Source organism: Mya arenaria, chromosome 6 (genome assembly GCF_026914265.1).
Source record: "Mya arenaria isolate MELC-2E11 chromosome 6, ASM2691426v1".
NCBI lineage: Eukaryota > Metazoa > Mollusca > Bivalvia > Myida > Myidae > Mya > Mya arenaria.
In genome coordinates this window covers 42,805,392-42,826,351 of record NC_069127.1, presented here as the reverse complement: position 1 = coordinate 42,826,351, position 20,960 = coordinate 42,805,392, and the positions used below count along the sequence as shown (strand labels likewise).

Genomic DNA, 20,960 nt, shown 5'->3' with positions numbered 1-20,960 from the left:
TCAAATACATGTGGCAAGTTACTTTAAAATCTGTCCATACAAGAGAAAGTTACAGCCCGGACATGAGTTATTGAGCCAGACAGACGGACGGATGGACGGACAGAAAGACGGACGGATGGTTCAATTTTAATATGCCCACCTTTGGGGACATAATTAATTATGTGAATATTATGTTACTGCTCTGTAAGTTCATCATGTTTTGAAGAACAGGCCAGCTATAACAGACAAGCTCGCAGGCAGCTACTAGTAGAAGACTGATGAAAAAGTTTGTTACTAACAACACAATGTTTTTTTTTATATTGACATTTAAGTGCCCGAATTACAAAACAATAAAAATTGAGAAAAATATCTGGTCAACATGTTATCTTTTGCTGGACAAGATATATAGATAATTGTATCTAGGGGCAAAAGGTGAATACTACTGTGTTGCAATATGTTGAGGAATTAATCTCCAAGAGCGATTGCTTAAATTTTCCGATCTGATGACATTCATATCTTGGAAGAGAACAGGGCTTTTGGTCCATTTCTCTCTCATTTCCATGGAGAAGACATTAAGAGACTAAGCTGGGATACAGATAATATTGTTAACCAAATGACTAAATGTTGACAACTTTTTGCTCTATTTATAAGGCAGTCCTGAATTTGACAGAAAACTGTCTGATACATATATTCTCAAAACATATTAGGTAAACAAAAATTTACATAGATTTTAACAAAATATAATTTTACCTAAACTTTCAACCAGTCCGACTGCATAACAGATATTTTCTGAGGGGACTCCAGAGAGGGAAAGGAGCCCCCCCCCCCCCAGGGAACAAAAGAGCCAAGATGGCCCTTTATTGCTCACTTGAGTAAAACTTTTTGCCATAGACAAATTGTTAATAATTAAAGGGCTATAACAGGGATATTTGGCTTCTCTGATGTATTATACCCATTCAAATTCTCACCAAATTTTGTGATGATTGGACAATTGCTTAAAACAGAATTGATAGGACAAGAGCAATTTTAGGTAATTTCTATAATTAAAGCGCAATAAATCTCGGGTAACTACAGCAATTTTGCTTCTTATCAAACACGTTCATACACATTCTGACCAGATTTGGTCATGATTGGACAAAGGGTTCAAAAGTAATTGATTGGACTACATACTGGATGGTGCCTGCCTGCTCTTCCATACACCATAGGTGGAACTATTTCCAGTTTTTTTAAACAGGCGTGTAAAAACATGACAAATATGTATTTGTTTAAAAAGATACAAAGAGCAATAACTCATACAATATTAAGGTTGGATTCATATAACTCGTCACAAAAAATAACAATTTTCTGTGAATAAGTTCATGAAGTTTGATGTTGGTACCTTCAATGATTTTAAAACAATAAAATAACAATTAAAAATACAGATGATCCATATTTGAACTTGACTTGAAAATTATTAAAACAACCTTTGGCTGAAAATGTTACCTTTAGAGTGTTAACAAGGTTTTTCTATATCTGGGCTCTGTGACCTAGTTTTTGACCCCAGATTACACATATTCAAACTTGAGCTAGAAATCAAAGAAACAACATTTCAGACAAATTTCCAGGATATATGGGCTGAAAATGTTACCTCTAGAATGTTAACAAGGTTTTTCTGTATTTAGGCTCTGTGACCTCGGTTTTTCCATATTAGGGCTCTGTGACCTAGCTTTTGACCCCAGATGACCCATATTCAAATTTGAGCTAGAAATCAATGAAAAAAACAATTCTGACAAATTTCCAGGATATTTGGGCTGATATTGTAGAGTGTTAACATGGTTTTTCCATATTTGGGCTCTGTTACCTAGCTTTTGACCCCAGATGACCCATATTCAAACTCGTACAATAATTACTGGGACAAACATCCTGACAAAGTTTTGTGATAATTGAGGCAGAAATATGACCACTAGAGTGTTAACAAACTAAGTGTGGACGAACAACGGATGATAGACGACAGTCGACGAACCCTTTATCGTTCCTAAAGCTCACCCTCAACCTACAGCTAAAGTGAAAAGAACAAAAGCCACACATTTTAAAACTTTCCACTTAGACCATACCTTGATCCTGTCCCCCTGGGGGGAGACAGATATCTTCTGCTGGGACGCAGAGAGGGGAAAGAGGCCCCCACAGGGAATCAAAACCATCCACTTAAGCCATACCTTGTTTCTGCCTCCCTGTGAGGAGAAAGATATCTTTTGCTGGGACACAGAGAGGGGAAGGAGGCCCCCACATGGAATTAAAACTATTCACTTAAGCCATACCTTGTTTCTACCTCCCTGGGAGGAGACAGATATCCTCTGCGGGGACCCTAGAGAGGGGAAAGAGGCCCCCACAGGGTTCAAGAAGTTTTCCCCCATATCGAGGTTTGTAAGATTTGGCTGCTCGGATGGTGTCCACTTCTTTGGACTGGAACTGAATAAGGGAAAAATCAACATTTAGATATAATCAAAATGTTTTTAATCTGATATAAGAATTATACATTTCCACTGGTTGTCATGAGATCTTCCCTCATATTAAGAAAGATCATTCATTTTTAAGTAAGATTATAGTTATTTAATCAAATTCAATTTGAGGTACTGATTGCGGAAATAGGTTTGTTTCATTAGTAAAACTGACAATCTAAAATTTGCACATAATAATTCATCCTTGAAACATGAGTCAATACATCATTTATTTGGACATCAAATCATAACTTTTAGGCTAAATCATGTACAATGAATTAAATTGAGGACTCTAGAGTTTGTTGAACTATAATAAAAATATTTTATATAAATTTCTATATAAAAAATCTTTTGTGTGAGTACCTAAATCAGAACACTTTCGGCACTATTTTTGAAATATTTTTAGTTAGACTTGCACCACAACTACAAACTTTTCCATCAGCATACTAGGATTCAAGACCGATTGGTTGATATAAATGGCATTTATCAATATACTACCAATCTGCATGAAAAATAATTTTATTAACGGCACAGTCAAGGACTGCCATTTTTGTCCTCAGAGTACCTAAATATGGAACAGTTTTAATTCATTATTTATTTTTATGTACCCTTTAAAAATTATTGCTACATGTTTTGTTTTAGAAAATTAATAATTTCCAACTTGCTTTTTTCTGTAATTTTTGTCAGTAAAATTTGATATTTAATAAAAACAAAATACAGACTGTATCGGTATGCTGTGATTGTGGCAAGGATGAACATACGTTATTCCCCGCATGTCATGTACATTACTGTGACATTTGAACATGAAAAACTTTGAATGATAGCAGCATTTGAAATACTTACCGGAGTATTGTGTTCTTTGGAACTTGTATGTAAGGCAAGCATCTCTATTGAATAAAATTGTAAAAAAAACAATCATGATCAGAAAAACGCTTTTATAATGGCCGTTCCATATTTAGGTACTGTTCTGATTTAGTTACTCACCCAGTACATAGAATATTTTTGCTCTTTGTCAAGCCTTTGAAGTTGTTAAAAATGTAAAGAAGAAAAAGAAAACAATTATATATTTCCCAGGAGAAAAAAGTGAAGAATTAACTAGACAATACAGAAGAAAATTATGTAAGTCATTTTTTGTCTGATATTTGTTGCACTTATGCAAAAGTAAGACATATTTGCCAGTTCAGAAAAGCAAAACTGTCATGCAGCTCTAGCTAAGTATAATTTTCTGTACACATACTTTGCAGGCAAAGTACACAAAAACCAGGTTTTTTCACAGACAATCAAATGGAAAGAAAAAATAATGAAATTTTGACATGATCATTATTTGCAGTGACAATTAAAGTTGTCTAGTGCAACATTGAATGTAATTTTATGAATTTTTAAATCATTCATCACAAATACATGATTTGACAACATCTATTATCAAAAGAAATTACAAACTGTATACATATATATATGTATTATTATGATGAGAATTTGTTTACCCCGCTTGTGACAAAACAACACAGCTGTCATGCAGAAATATACATAATGTGACCATTTTTTTCCATCAATTAGCAGTTTATAGTTGCAAAGCAGAAATTATCGCAAGAATCAAAAACGTTAAGTCTTACCTGTATCAAAGTAAATATTGATACTATATTCGGAGAAAATCGAGAAAATCAGTAGTTCAATATGTTTGTTTACGTCATGGGGCAAACATGTACATATGACTGCTTCATCAGACATAATCAGCTCATATCATTCCAATTATTCAACATATTTTAATAACAGTTTTTAAAAAAACTTTTTTTAAATCTTTCAATGAAATTAACATTGATTGCTCTTCTGTTGTTGCTTTTTAGTTGAACACTGAGGGGCATAACTGGAAAATAACAATTTCCACAGTTATGGGCCTTGCTATACATGTGCACGTTGTCTCTGACAACACAACTGTACCAAGTTACATTTGAATATCATACAAGTCTTTTGTGAAATAGGTTTTGCGCCATAATGCCAACACGGCTAATGCAAAAAACACAGATGACACCAAATCGATGACAATACCTGGTCTTATTTCTATGAAAAACTGACACACTAATGATGCATGTTTCTGCGTATTTCAGACACTACAATACAGTTCTCATGCAGGATGACATTCATGGGAGGGAACAGTCTCACCTTGCACATCCCATCAGAACGCTGGGCTAGTGGGAGAACGAAAACAATCATCATATAAATAAAGGCTGGAGTGAGTTATTCAGAGCCTCATTTCACAAACAAACTAATTTAAGTCTCAAAACAAACTGAGCTAGGAACTTTCAGGCCACCTGATTGGATTGTTATTTTTACTGTCTAATCCGATTATACATTTTTAGGCAGGAAAATATTTTTTATACTGGTATGTTATTTTTTGTGAAACTCACAGGCAGCAGGTTGCAAAAGTATCTAGAGTAACAACGTCTTATTGTTGGCGTCTTGAATGACCAACATGAAAACTCCAAAAAATAAAAGATATCTCTAAAGAAAAGTGGGGAATGGCATAGCCTTTTAACCAGTTATGCAGAAGACACCCAAGCCCCTTTTTAAGTGTAAATTTTGATACAAATGGAGTGAAATATCAAAAAAGCAGTAAATATATCACTCAGAAACATTATTTAATGAATAATGATTTACATTTTATAAAAATAAAAAAAAATGAAAAAAATGAAAATGGTGAAATTCAGAGGCTATTTTGGAAAAACAGTGTTTAACTGGCCCCTGCATGGGGAAGTAGCTGGGTATTGGATACAGCGAAGAAGGTCTAAAAGGCCCTGATAATGGGATAGAAAGATGAGCTCTGTAATAACAATACTGAAATTGATTTTAACTCATAAACTAGTAATTCCGTAAAGATCATAATGCTTGCATCATTACACGTGAAATTGAGCTTGAAATGCAAGCGGATGTTGAGACTAGTTTACCCATTTGTCTTAAAATAAGTCTATTTAAATTTTAGGCAAAACAATGGTCAATTAACACAATTAAATAAAATCAACCATTAAAATACTTTTTGGGATTTTACAACAAATTCATTACCCAACACCTCAATAACAATCTCAATAAATCTCTCAGAAAAAGTCCCCTGGTTCACTATAAAAATGTTCTGGTTTCCAAAATAATTCCAAGTGATTAAGGTTTGCTTGACCTCATTAAATGTTTCCAGGAAACTAAAGGCAACTTTTCCAAGTAAGACAACTCCTAAAACTGCTATAAAATCCACCTCTTTGAAGATTAGCTTGTTAAAACAGATTGTTTCATTTCGTGAGGTCCTATTTACTAACCTAAATGTTATATGAGGTCATTTTTTTAATCACTCCTGAACAAAAGTAAATTAATAATTTGCAAGATATTTAATTTACTACCTTTTCATATCTATAAATACCCTCATAGATCCAAGCATAATATACAATAGGTTTTCTAGGATTTATATAAGAAGTATTATTATTTTCCTCAAACATTCAACCCAGACATATGAAGAAATTCATTCATTAACAATCTAATTTAATTCTGTCAGTTCATACACCTTCTGTTAACAAGAAACCAAGACACTTATAATAAATGAATTAGCCAGGAAAAGTTTTGGATATGCTGAATATCACAACCAGTAACCACGGCCTGGGCATAAACATTGTGATGCAATTATCACTCTCCAAAATGTTACCGGAAGCGATCATGGAATTAAGTGGATTTTAAAAAGTCTGCTGAATGGGGAAAAATGGTTCTTAAGTGCACAGGCTTCTCAAAAAGACATGTGCGCTAAACTTGGCAAAATTCTAGTAACTAATAAAAACTTCAATACTTCTTAATTTCATTTTCAGAACAAGTAAAGGCAAATACTGAATGCAATTATTTGCACTGCCTCCTGAGAGGAGCAGATTTGGGCAATCCCCTCCCTAATACTCTCACCATGCCAGGTGTAAATTTTCAACTTATCACAAAGGTGAATTTAGACCTTATAAACCAAGAATATATAAAAATTATATATAAGCATATAGAATTGATTTCTATGTAAGTGTTATTTTAGTAACATTTTAGTCATTGTAAAATATTATACATACCTAATATTTTCCAATGACTAAGATGTTATTAAAGTACATTTACATAACATTTCCACAATATGAAGAGAAATAAATTCTTGCTGATTTTATGAGCCGCAACAAAACTTATGAATTAACAACAGAGCGTTAGAAATTTCATTACCAGATACACTTGTGTCTAAAACTGGAAAGTAATATCCTTTTAGATCATCACAGTCATCCTATCTTTGCGATCAATATTCTCAGATATCCAAACACTTATGCTGCCACAAACAAACATCGCTCAAAAAAGTTCTCTTAATGCTCACAGAAATAAAACGAAACATTCCCCGAAACATTTACATTGTAGCAAGAAACTGTTCAGAAAAACCGGTAGCACAAATATCCATTTCTGTATTCCAAGCAGATTTCACATTTTACATGGAAGGTAACGCTTAAATTCCTGATTCCTTTCCACTCTGATAGTTACAACTACATTACTTCCTTATTAAATATTCGGATCAATTCCAAGAGACTCAGCAATTCACTTCGGTTTCCTTATTCAGAACTTTTCTATAAAGAGAGCGATGTCTTCACTTTATGCCAGTAGAGAGGCCAATTTCTTAACTCGGAGAGAATAAGAAATAAATCTGATAACATCACAATGACTACGCAGTCCGTGTTTCCAATGTACCTTTAGTGCTAACGTTCATGTCCCTGCCAATGGGATTTCAGCATGGATTCTGAGTTCATCATTTAGAGAGTTTCAAAAGAAAACAATTGCCAAAGCTCCATTTCGTCATTAATATTTCAAGTTTAATAAGTGAGTGAATTTAATCAGCAATTCTTACTAAACAATTAATTGGCAGCCATGCAGCAGCGCCCAACTAATGCAGATTTAATGGTTTAGCAAAGCAATGATAAACAATAGCTTTTATATATTGATTCCCACATTGATCGGTCTTTAGTTATAACCATATTCTCAGTTGTGATATTTCCTGTTACAAATGTATATTCACTTAAGGATTCATTTCCATTGGAATGATAGCACACAGACATTTAATAGGAATATTATGTAACTGTATGATAGGATAGGATTTCTGAATCAATTTCGGTGTTTATGCATGTCTCTACCAACTGCAGATCGCTGGACAGTGAGTTTCTGGATAAGCTCCTGATGAAGATCTATTTTAGTCTGAAATATTAATTCCATTTGTAAAGTTGGTAATGAAAATATTCAGCAATTTCTGTCTGTTTGATTGATCAGTAGAGCAACAATAAAAATAAAACTATTACTTAATAATTCCATATTTTCAATAATTCTTTAAAATTTATTGTAAAAATTATTTAAAAAAAATAGTCCTTTATTATATTCAACTACATATTGTTTTTTCATGAAAACTGCCACAAACTAACAAAACCAAAATTGAGAAGTTTTATTTCAATTCCTTACATTGATTTACCAAATTACTTTTCACTTCGGGCTCTTCTATTTTCTGCAGACTATTAAAAATATACACTATTACTGGTACATACTAAGAATCAAAGTCTTAAGAGGTGTTATTTTATAAACATATTCTGAAGATTTGTTACATTCTTATAGACATAAAGGCTTCCTTTTTTAATCTGACAAAATATTAGATCTTTTAGTGCAGGTTATTCCGTAAAATATACCGGAAATTGGCGATTTGCAATTTCATACTGAAACAATCTATTATCCTTTAAAACAAAAATTGACCTTTCATTTTCAACATTGCACGGAATTCATTATCAATGTAACACTTACTTGAAACACAAAACACAATACCTATTTAGATCTCGGGATATTTCCTCAGATGTTGTAAACGAGTACTGATTTTCGGTTTTAGAAATGATTCCAATATCTGTAGAGAGAGAAACATTTCCTTTCTACCAGTGTAGAGTTTTGCAATAGAACTATATATATATATATATATATTGAGGGTCCTAAAGCAGCCCTCAAACCCGTGACTGAAACCCGTGACTGAAATGGTTTATTAATATATAACAACTTTAAAACAATTATGATCATCACTGATCAGGTGTGTGATTGACTTGGCAGCTGAAGGGCTGAAACCTTTACAGCCATGCGGGTGATTAAGACCCCAAATGGGAGTCAAAGGGAGTGAAGCACTGGCTTATAAGATATCTGTGTGAGGAGTTTAAAGTTCAAGCAAACTGGGGTCTCAACAACAAATTAAGTAATGTCCAAAATGCACCAGTTAACTTTTTGATCAGTTAAACTTTATTGTTTTAGATCCACTGAAATCGGGGTATCTCTGAACAAATCACATCCATGATGATCCGTTATCAGTGATCAAATGTAACCATTATATTTGTTTTTACCTAGCAGCAAATTTCATGTAATCCTTAGTACTCCAACTTAATCAACTTACTTTTATATAGAAACTGAAAACAATCACTCCACTATAAACGATCGTTGAGTGCAAAGGATTGATATTGTGAAAATATCATTTATACAAGATACCTAGATTTGTTTGTAATAAATCATCTTCTCCGGACAGGTCAAATTCTGCTTTCAGAAGACGAAATGATTAATTGGGGAATAATATATTTTCTGAGAATCAAGAAATAGCAGAAATAGCCTCCTTGACTTAATGGCACCTAAAGAAATTTCCAAGATGTGACCATAGGGACTAGTTTAAAAAAAGTTGTTCATTTTCTTGTCACCAGAAACGATTGATGCTCCCTGAAGGATACCCCCAGGATAAATATCTTTACAGAAATGAGCTCACTGGTGGCCATAAATCATCTGGCCCAAGTTTCTCAAACAATCAAAAGTCCCAGTATCAGGCTACGTTCAGTGTATTTTGTTCAGGGTGTTTCTTGTGATTTTTTCTACTTTTTAAGAGTTCTGAAACTTTAAGGAAATACTTTTTTTAAGATAAACATGATAAATTATGTTTCAGTTCATAAAATGAAGTTTTAGCAAGTAATTTGGGTAAATGAAATATGAAAACTTAAAAATTTCATATATATTTCATGACATTGGGGTCAGACTTTAACTCCTTCAAATCCTGGGTTTACAGTGTATGTTTGTATAGGAGCACTTTAATCATTGGTAAAAATATATCTCTCCTGGTCGGATAACCCGAACCTTCCTAAGAAAAAGGCCCCAACCCTACCATTTTATAGTCGGTTATAATATTTTTTTAAATAAATAAATTAAACATAATAATAATTTAAGGAAGTGTTTTTTTATATGTACATGTAGTCCAAAAACATTTAAAGCTTAATACAGAATATTACTTTATCGCCATTCCCCAATGATGACAATAACATTGAAGAATGCATAAAGCCTAATAAAAAATAAAGAAAGAAAATAAACCCAACCTACCCTACTTGTAAGTTGTTTTTGAAAAGGATACTCCCTTACCAAATCATTTTAGGCCTTATAAGTTAGAACATGTTATGTAAATTATTAATGACAAAAATGACCGTAGTGAGTATTATGTAAAGGTTTGAACATATTGTGTAAATCTTACAATGAAGAAAGGTGAAGGTTTGAGCAATCATTAAGATTTAAAATAATGTATATTCTAACTGACTTAGATTATAACCTGTTTTATGCAGGCGGGAAACCAAACTAGAGCTGTCACAGGAGTGACGAATACCCCCTAATGCCGCCTGGACACAGGAATGGCAAACCATTCCTTTGAAAAGAGGCCATAACTCCAAGGTTACTGCACACTGCATCTTCTTTTATCATGCATGTATTGTTTTATTTAAATCTGTTGGGTAATTTAGAAGTTACACTGCTGACAAGAAAAACTAGCCTTTCATGAGTTATCGTCCGGAAACCGTTTTTCTATTTTTAGTAACAGTGACCTTGACCTTGGCCCCACCAGCCCCAATATCGAACTTGACCTGTATTTTCTGATGTTACACCTGTGTACCAAAAATTGTTCAAATCTGTCTAGCCTTTCATGAGTTATCGTCCGTAAACCTTTTTTCTATTTTTAGTAACAGTGACCTTGACCTTGGCCCCACCAGCCCCATATCGAACTTGCCCTCTATCTTCTGATGTTACACCTGTGTACCAAAAATTGTTCAAATCTGTCAAGCCTTTCATGATTTATCGTCTGGAAACCGTTTTTCTATTTTTAGTAACAGTGACCTTGACTTTGGCCCCACCAGCCCCAATATCGAACTTGACCTGTATCTTCTGATGTTACACATGTGTACCAAAAATTGTTCAAATCTGTCAAGCCTTTCATGAGTTATCGTCCGGAAACCGTTTTTCTATTTTTTAGTAACAGTGACCTTGACCTTGGCCCCACCAGCCCCAATATCGAACTTGACCTGTATCTTCTGATGTTACACCTGTGTACCAAAAATTGTTCAAATCTGTCAAGCCTTTCATGATTTATCGTCCAGAAACCGTTTTTCTATTTTTAGTAACAGTGACCTTGACCTTGGCCCCACCAGCCCCAATATCGAACTTGACCTGTATCTTCTAATGTTACACCTGTGTACTAAAAAATTTTCAAATCTGTCAAGCCTTTCATGAGTTATCGTCCGGAAACCGTTTTTCTATTTTTTAGTAAAAGTGACCATGACCTTGGCCCAACCAGCCCCAATATCGAAGTTGACCTGTATTTTCTGATGTTACACCTGTGTACCAAAAATTGTTCAAATCTGTCAAGCCTTTCATGAGTTATCATCCAGAAACCGTTTTTCTATTTTTAGTAACAGTGACCTTGACCTTGGCCCAACCAGCCCAAATATCGAACATGACCTGTATCTTCTGATGTTACACCTGTGTACCAAAAATTTTTCAAATCTGTCTAGCCTTTCATGAGTTATCGTCCGGAAACCATGAAAACCGACAGACCGACCGACCGACAAGCTCACTCCTATATACCCCCTCAAACTTCGTTTGTGGGGGTATAATTATGACATCATATTTGTGAAGCTGTAAAACTACAAGTCTTAACAATTAAGCATGGTAATTGTAGGATGCATATAGGCAATTTCATTGGCTGGAAATGCAGGCTAGAATATTCTCAAGTAAACCATCGACTCACCTAGTGTTTAAGTTTTCACATGGCAAATGTCTTCAGGATACGATCTTTGAATAACCAAGACCTTCTATAGCTTCAACTGTAGTTGTTTCTCGTCTGACTTGATTACAGTGTCAATGTATCCTTATCTGAGCTGGCAGTTTCATTCTCCATGTATAGTTTTGAACACACTCCAGGGTTTTATTGGCACTAAGACGCAGGCTTCGTCTGGGATTTTGACAAGCAGCTTTTATATGAGAAATATTTGTTTCTGTCTCTGGCAGCAATTCCTGGTGACAGGTCACTAGATTACCAATTGGGGACACGATATTGGTCCTACATTTCTAAGAAAGCCGCCTGAAATATACAGTAAGAAAATCCTATATATAATTTGTGCTGGACATCAATGTGGCTCAATGTCCAATTCTAACAAATGAATTCAAGCCATATATCGGTCCCTTGCAGAAAATATATCAAAGTAATTGCATAAAGATAAGGGACCGTTGCACAAGCTATATGTATGATATTAAATGAAATTATGACATAACATAATCCACAGACTACAAATATAGGTTATAAAACTGCTTTATGGATAACGCTATTTCTTTCTTGTTACAAAAACCTTTTTAATATTGCAATATTAGTATAAATTACAAATTTAAAAAATTACCTCTAAGGAATCAACAGCGACTGCTGGAATAAGTTTGTATACCATACTTTGAATTTTATAATACATATCATCGCATACAACTTTCATTGTTGCAATCTAGTTAAGTAAATCTAGGGTGATGTCACATAACTTTTAATAAGCAAAATACTGTGCATGGAATACTTGCCTTATTTGCTTGTTTGAAACACTGAACTATAACAACAATTCAATATTATAGAGATAACATCAATATTATTGATAATGAAAATCCATATTTTACTCTCTAATAAAAGAAATCATTCGACACACCTATTTACAATGAGATAACAGAAGCCAAATTTGATCGAACACCATATGGATTTATGAGCCAAAATTAAATTAGTGTCTAAAGAATTCATTGAACGGCTGATGAATACAGTATTGGCCATATTTCTACGAAATGACGCAATGACGTAAATGGCCGTAAAATTAATGGCAATGCGGTATTGACAACACAAGAATTCTCCCTTGCAATGACAGTAGCAATCACATCAAACCTCCTATAGTTATAAATCATGATCAATAAAGTATCCAAGTTGCATATCTACATTCATTACTGGCCGTGATAACGATTCCTGGGAGGCAAAAGAAAGTGTGAGCTTGGAAAATCTCTAGCTTTGCAATTTCCTCTGTGACAAGAAAAGAAGATGAAAGGAATTTTCTCACCATCATTCAAAATCATCATTAGGCAATAGCTACGGCCATATCAAACTCATTGATGTTGAGCGTCACCAGGCGGTTAGGTTTTCAACCTTCAGAACAAAATCAAAAAAACATTTACAAATCTAAATGAAGCAAAGAAATATTAATTTCTAGAGCTTCATAATCCAAATAACAATGATCTAGATCAAGAAGCATATCACATATATACACATGGAGAAATTCCATGCATGGACCCAAAAACATAAAATACTTCTTTTCCGTTTCTTTTCAATGGCATAAATAGGAGTTCTCCTGCCAAGTTGGGATGTTTTGAAATTGGAACCTGACGCTAAACATAAAATTACTTCTGTTTGGACTTATTGTGTGTCCAAACAGAAGTACCCATGGATGATTAAATGAATTACAGAACTTATTAGATTACCGGTACCTTAAAAACATTTTCCCCCCCCCAAAACGCCCATTTTCAAGTCCAACTACATACATTGACTCATGAAAACCTTACTAATTTGGATGTCTTAAGTTTCAACACAGAAGTGCTGCCAATGCTCTTCTGCTTTTCCCCCCTATTAATACAAGAAGCATACATGTTAATCAGCAATTATTTAAGTCAGTGATAGTTCAAAAGACTTTCAGCTTTTATCAGACTGAAAAAATGTTTTCAAAAACTTTTGTTTTCACCTATTGTTTCCAGGAACGCTAGGTTATGAGGGGCAAACTGATAAATTTGTATTCCATGCTTGGCTTTCATTGGCTGAATGTTGCTCAAGTTGAAAAGAAAATTTCATTTTTAACAAATCAAGGGTTCCAACTCCTGAATGAATTTAATAATGTTTCACAAATCAAGGGCTCCAACTCCTGAATGAATTAAGCAATGTTTCACAAAACAAGGGCTCTAACATATGCATGAATTAAGCAAATTTCACAAAACAAGGGCTCCAAATCCTGAATAAATTAAGCAATTTTCACAAAACAAGGGCTCCAACTCCTGAATGAAGTAAGATATGTTTCACAAAACAAGGGCTCCAACTCCTGAATGAAGTAAGATATGTTTCACAAAACAAGGGCTCCAACACCTGAATGAAGTAAGATATGTTTCACAAAACAAGGGCTCCAACTCCTGAATGAAGTAAGATATGTTTCACAAAACAAGGGCTCCAACACCTGAATGAAGTAAGATATGTTTCACAAAACAAGGGCTCCAACTCCTGAATGAAGTAAGATATGTTTCACAAAACAAGGGCTCCAACACCTGAATGAAGTAAGATATGTTTCACAAAACAAGGGCTCCAACTCCTGAATGAAGTAAGATATGTTTCACAAAACAAGGGCTCCAACTCCTGAATGAAGTAAGATATGTTTTACAAAACAGGGGCTCCAACACCTGAATGAAGTAAGATATGTTTCACAAAACAAGGGCTCCAACTCCTGAATGAAGTAAGCATTTTTTACAAATCAAGGGTTCCAGCTCCTGAATGAATTAAGCAATGCAAATATTGTGAGCTATTGATCTGACAGATTTCAACCAAATTATACTACATCAAATACCGAATAATTTCAAAAGGCATTATAGTTTTTATTATGATATCAATACAATGTAATCTTAAATGATGCTCTGACATCTCAAAATACTTAATATAAAAGCTATTATAATTAGTATCTAAACAATAACATATACCAAATTAGTGTAGCATGGACATACCTTGGGTACCATCTTCGGTCATAATGCGTTCTTTGAAATTAAATGGCACTTTTACTTATATATCATATTGGTTAATACTACATGTATGTTGATTTATATAATACACCTGAATAAATCCAGTTGAGACCAGCAGAGGATAAAATGCAACAAATCCATGGAGATGTCCGAACTCTGTGTAAACACAATGGAAATTGTTAAGCTTGGAGAGAAGAGAGTAATTATAAATCTAATTTTGATTTGCAGACAGCAGCCTCCTCCTTAGAAAATAAAAACAAACCAGATGCCCCCAAAAATAAAGAAAAAAATCTGCAACAGAATCTAGATGCACTACAAACGTCTGAAAAAACATGGAGAATGGCATTGGCATTTATGGCAATGTTATATGCATAACAAGAAAGAGGAATTCAAACCAGACCACCTACAAAATCCATTGTATGTTTGGACATGACTTGGCTATTGTAAAGACTGTGAACTACCTGGGGATCACAAAAGTTAATGACTTGACTGTCATGGAAGGAAGCCACCCTAAATGGATGAAAAGACTGTTAACACCAAATCTTCAAACCATTTTTCATCAATGGAACCTGACCAAGGATCTACCCACAAGACATCATGGCGGAATGTTACAAGCCACTTTTTTGTATAGCAAAAATTTGGTCACATTCCAAATGCTAATACTTTTTTCCCCAATATTTATTGATAATTCCAAAAAAAATTCCTTTATGCGTTGAAAAAGGATTTCAGCCAGAAATTGGACCAAATAGTTCTTGTTTCTTAAATTTATGTTTTTTTAAGGAACAAATCTTATCCCAGTCTTTTAATTTCTTTGTGTCTGTTTTCAGGAGATGTATGATTGGATTCTTTCTTTTGAACACCCCCCATGCTATGGAATTGCCATGCTATATGACATCAAAAATCTGCAGACCTCAGGTACATGTGTTGGCCTGGTCCCCTACTCTCAGGCTGCCAGACCAACAGATACATTGCAGCTGACAGCATTCCCAGGCTTTCAATTTCCAAAAATTGGCGCATTACAAATTAGTAGTAAGCATCCAATTCTTGGCCTAGGGGAATTTCGGTGTAAGCCATGATCTATGGATGGAGTTTTTTTCGATGTCACAGGGATGCACAGCAAGCATATTACTGAATTGCTTTTATTGATAACTGATTTACTAACCTGCACCGGTAGCCTGGGATCGGAAGATAAAAGGTGCCAAATTATTATTTAAACAAATATAACACAAGAGATGTTTGTCAAACATTATGCCCCCCCTGAGCGCCATGTTTAGGATTATATGGACAATTGAATGAAATATGCATGGACCGAAATGACAGCTGATTTGTCGCTAACATTGTATGCCGTTGAGGCAGTTTTAAGATTATGACCATTCAAAGTTTGAGGATAGAGTGTGTTATGACCATGACCTTTGACTTTATGATCTCAAAATCAATAGTAGTCATCAGCTGGTCACCAAAAATCTAAATGTTAAGTTTGAGGGCCATGGGTGCAGGCATTGACACTTTTAGTTATCACACAGACAAGCATTTTTCGTTCAAGGTCACTGTAACCTTGACCTTTGATCCAATGACCCCTTAAATCATAAGGGGTCATCTACAGGTCAGACACAACTCCAAGTCAAGTTTGAGGGCCATGGGTGCAGGCATTGTCCAATTATCGCATTCAAGGTCACTGTGAACCTGACCTTTGACCCAATGACTCCTAAAATCAGTAAGGGTCATCTCCTGGTCAGGCCTAACTGTCAAGTTTGATGATCATAGATTCAGGCATTGTTGAGAGATCACTGGGAAAAGATTTGCGTTAAAGGTTACTGTGACCTTGACCTTGGCCTGATGACCCCCAAAGTCAAGAGGAGTCATCTACTTGTCAGGCCCAACCTTCATGTCAAGTTTGATGACCATAGGTCCAGGAATTGTCGAGTTTGCTTTCAAGGTCACTGTGACCTTGACCTCCAACCCTTGAATAATAGGGGTCATCTACTGGTCAGGCCCAACCTTCATGTCAAGTTTGATGACCATACGTCCAGGAATTGTTGAGTTATCACTCGGGCAACCTTTTATCGTTCAAAGTCACTGTTACCTTGACCTTTGGCCCAATGACCCCTAAAATCAATATGGGCCATTTACTGGTCAGGCCCAACCTCCAATTCAAGTTTGATGGCCATGGGTGCAGGCATTGTCGAGTTATCACTCAGACAACCTTTTACCATTCAAGGTCTTTGTGACCTTGACCTTTGACCCGATTACCCAAAAACAATAGGGGTCATCTACTGGTCAGGCCCAACCTCCAAGTCAAGTTTGAGGGCCATGGGTGTAGGCATTGTCGAGTTATCACATGGACAACCTTTTACCATTCAAGGTCACTGTGACCTTGACCTTTGGCCCGATGACCCCCCAAAACAATAGGGTTCATCTACTGGTCAGGCCCAACCTCCAAGTCAATTATGAGGGCCATGGGTGCAGGCATTGTTGAGTTATCACTCGGACAACCTTTTACCATTCAATGTCACTATGACCTTGATCTTTGACCCGATGAGCCCCAAAAACAATAGGGGTCAGCTTCTGGTCAGGCCCAACCTCCAAGTCAAGAATGAGGGCCAAGGGTGCAGGCATTGTCGAGTTATCACATGGACATCTTTTTACCATTCAAGGTCACTGTGACCTTGACCTTTGGCCCGATGACCCCCAAAAACAATAGGGGTCATCTAATGGTCAGGCCCAACTTCCATATCAAGTTTGATGACCATAGGTCTAGGCATGGTTGAGTTATCACTCGGACAAGCTTAAAATTATTTTATCATTAAAGGTCACTGTGACCTTGACCTTGACCCGATGAGCCCTAAAATCAATAGGGGTCATCTACTGGTCAGGCCCAACCTTCATGTCAAGTTTGATGACCATACGTCCAGGAATTGTTGAGTTATCACTCGGACAAGCTTTGGTCTACCGACGGACGGACTGACCGACCGACATAATAACTATTAATCATGATTTATCATACATATTTCAACAATTACCAAACCTAAAAAATCCACTACGGTTATACATGTATTATTGGTCAATTGTCTAAGTTGTATTTTTCAGGGTCAAGGCTGATTTTACCCAAAGTAAGCCAGGGGCAGCTGTTGGGATCTGCATCATACTTTGTACTTTTAAGTCTCTTTGATCTAAGACTCTTTAAATGCTTCAAACACAGGAGCTCAAAGTTTTTTTTACCTAAGTAACCCAAATGAGGGCAGAGCCCTTAACCCACATAATGGCCCTGCACGGCCCAAAGGACCCCCCAGCAAAAAGTGGTGACATCTTGTAAAAACCCATTGGAGTAACCTGTTACTGTGGTGTTATTTAAGGATTGATAATATTTTTCTTGCGTAAATTCTGTATGAACACAGTAGAGCAAATGAGCAAATTCAATGAGCGCGCTAGAGCTTCTTGGTAATTTGCTGGCATGCCAAATGTAACAAGAGCACCGCGAAACGGAGCATTATACGCCCGAAGAAGATTCGGCTTGAGGTCCTTTTAATGTAGTGATGATTTGTATAAAGTTATTTGAAAATCGCTTTATTAGTTACCAAGTTATGGCCCGGACACGGAATTGCTAACGAACGAGTTACAAAGATGTGGCCCGGACACAGAATTGCTAAAGCCCCCCATGGTGATTCTAGTCTTTGAGTTATGGCCTGGACATGGAATTGCTAACGTCCCCCCCATGGTGATTCTAGATTTTGAGGTATGGACCTGGAAATTCCATGTGACACATCCTTTTAATGTAGTGATGATTTGTATAAAGTTATTTGAAAATCACTTTATTAGTAACAAAGATGTGGCCCGGACACAGAATTGCTAACGCCCCCCCATTGTGATTCTAGTCTTTGAGGTATGGACCTGGAAATTGCGCGCGACGCATCCTTTTAATGTAATGATGCTTTGTATAAAGTTATTTGAAAATGACTTTATTAGTGACCAAGTTGTGGCCCGGACACGGATTTGCTAACGCACCCCCATGGTGATTCTAGTCTTTGAGGTATGGACCTGGAAATTGCGCGCGACACATCCTTTTAATGTAGTGATGATTTGTATAAAGTTATTTGAAAATCGCTTTAATAGTTACCAAGTTATGGCCCGGACACGGAATTGCTAACGGACGGACGGACAGACGGACAGACGATGAAGGCCATAACATAATATGACCCTTCGGGCGTATAAAAAGTAAATGCAAGAAAGAAATAGAATAAAAAATAATTCATCACCATTTAACAATTTGCAGTATCTTCTTTATTTGGGTATTTGTTCTAAACAAAATGTAACTGACACAGTTTGTATAAAAATGAATAACTGATATTAGTAACTAGTGATGAAATGATTATCGAGTACAATCGATAAATCGTCGCTGACAATGCTGTCGGCAACAATCGATAGTGGTTGTCCAAAATCGATGTCGCTAATGTTACTTCCGGTAACTACGTATGTTTTTGTTTTTGTGGTAAATGTCGAGTAAATGTAGTTTTTTCTTTCAGGTAAATTCTTGTTGAGTTCATTTAAACAAGAGATGTCATTCTCTTACACAAAATATTAAGATAACTGGCCTGTTCCAGTGTGCATCATTTTGCAGTATAATGTGCAATTATTAAGTACAATGTATGTTATTTGTTGTAATGTTTTTTCCGTTTAGTTGTTAAACGACAGAAAGGGGTTAAGGATATTTACTTTCTGTTGCAAAAAGCATGTCTATAGCATCACACGCACTGGATCCAGGTTTAACCATTTAAATGCTCGTGATACTATGTACAAATAATCTATTCCTTACTGATATTATGAACTTTAGATTTTTGTTCGATAGTAAATCGAAATGCTTTGTCCGATTCGATTCGATATTCGATAGCAAATGGAGTCCGATTTTCAACCACTATTAGTAACCTCCTATAGCATTGCAGTGTGTGAATATAAATTTTTAGAACCATAGCCAATGGGGGTATGACTTTGAATTTTTTCATAGTCAATGTCAAAATCATATAGCCAAACAATTTTAATATGAACAATAACAGAAATATAACATATTAAGACACTTAAGACCACAAATGATAATAACAGATTCAAACTACTTTATTTCTTTCAGTATAGTGCAAGAAACTACATAACAGAATTTACATATTTATGACATACATGGCATAAGATAAGAAATACTTCTGCATGCAATACTTTTTGATTATTGTCTTGCATATTGTGCATTTTTTTCTTTTGTAACATAGCCTTAGTCATAGTGTTACCAGAAAGGTTTAAAACGTGGTTACTTGCAGTATCCTTGAAAGTGCTATGCAGCAGTTACTTCCCTATGGATAAAGATATCGCAGCAATTCAAGGTTACGTTAAATATGTGTATTCGACTTTATTACCATTGAACCTAATGTTAAGTGATGATCAATACATGTCTTCGTAAAGAAAGACCACAAATAAATGTTCAAAGTGAAAGGTTTTCCTTAAAGTGCTGCATTGTTAAATACTGGTAGACAGGAGCAGCTTTTTACACATCTTTTAGACAGTGTAATTTAATGTAGCTTGTGAGGCAGCTTACGTTATGATTTACTAAACATAGCATTTTTCGGGGATATGATTGAAATTACTACTTAATATTTACAAAGGTCAGAATTTCATAGCCAAACGGGCTATCAGATTTTATATTTTCATAGTCTGGTCCCCATTTTAATTGCCATTTGCGATTGGGCAACCGGTAAATTTGCAAACTGGCATTGGTTAAATGGCATTATGCTTATCCAATTGGAGTGCAATATTGAAATAAACAATATCGTCAAAATGCGCCAGTCAATTGTAACCACCGACCCCGCCAGGTTAGGGGTTTACCGGGGATAGCCGGGAAAATGGGTCGTGGTTTTACCTTCAAGATTGACCAGCAGTGCCGGGTGAATGCGTTGGTTTTGTCTTCACACCAAAAATAGCGGGGAATGGGCCTTACCTAGTGTCCCAGGGGTGCAGGGGCATTTGGCGGGGATTTTACCAGCTCTTGGTGTGTGTTATACAAAATGAACATCAAGTAAATATCTATACAATGGACAGCACGAAATATTTCTTTATTAAAACAGCCAGAGCACGGACACTAACTAACTGAACCACTGTTCAATGAGTGTTGCAATACACAACAAATTGTTGGTGATACATGTTATTTGTTGTAATGCACATGATCTTTCTAATTTGATATAATTGGAATGATTATTTTAGTTTGTTAACAATCAACGCAATATTGAAAAGAGTTAGACTGTTTATTAATACCTGTCAAAAATTATAATTTCTCTTTTCGGATAAAACATCAGAATTTTGTAAGTCGTAAAAACAGCAATTCAC

The 20,960-nt window shown here is 35.5% G+C and overlaps 1 protein-coding gene across 8 annotated transcripts in view; it reads right to left on the bottom strand.

Moving 5' to 3' along the window:
* LOC128238201 (cytochrome b5 reductase 4-like) overlaps positions 1–20,960 on the bottom strand; it is a 41,973-nt gene extending 21,013 nt beyond the window's left edge. The window contains exons 1-5 of one of the 8 annotated variants that reach the window (XM_052953845.1): positions 20,575–20,685; positions 11,560–11,892; positions 4,617–4,642; positions 4,070–4,092; positions 2,277–2,427 (exon numbers count right to left, since the gene is read on the bottom strand). In XM_052953845.1, coding sequence (XP_052809805.1) covers positions 2,277–2,372 — 96 coding nt within the window. In that variant the 5' untranslated portion in view covers positions 2,373–2,427; positions 4,070–4,092; positions 4,617–4,642; positions 11,560–11,892; positions 20,575–20,685. Of the gene's footprint in view, positions 1–2,276; positions 2,428–4,069; positions 4,093–4,616; positions 4,643–6,000; positions 6,015–6,677; positions 7,596–8,300; positions 8,316–11,559; positions 11,893–20,574; positions 20,687–20,888 lie in introns of those variants that run through there. The other 7 variants (XM_052953839.1, XM_052953838.1, XM_052953844.1 and 4 more) reach the window with 7 other exon arrangements.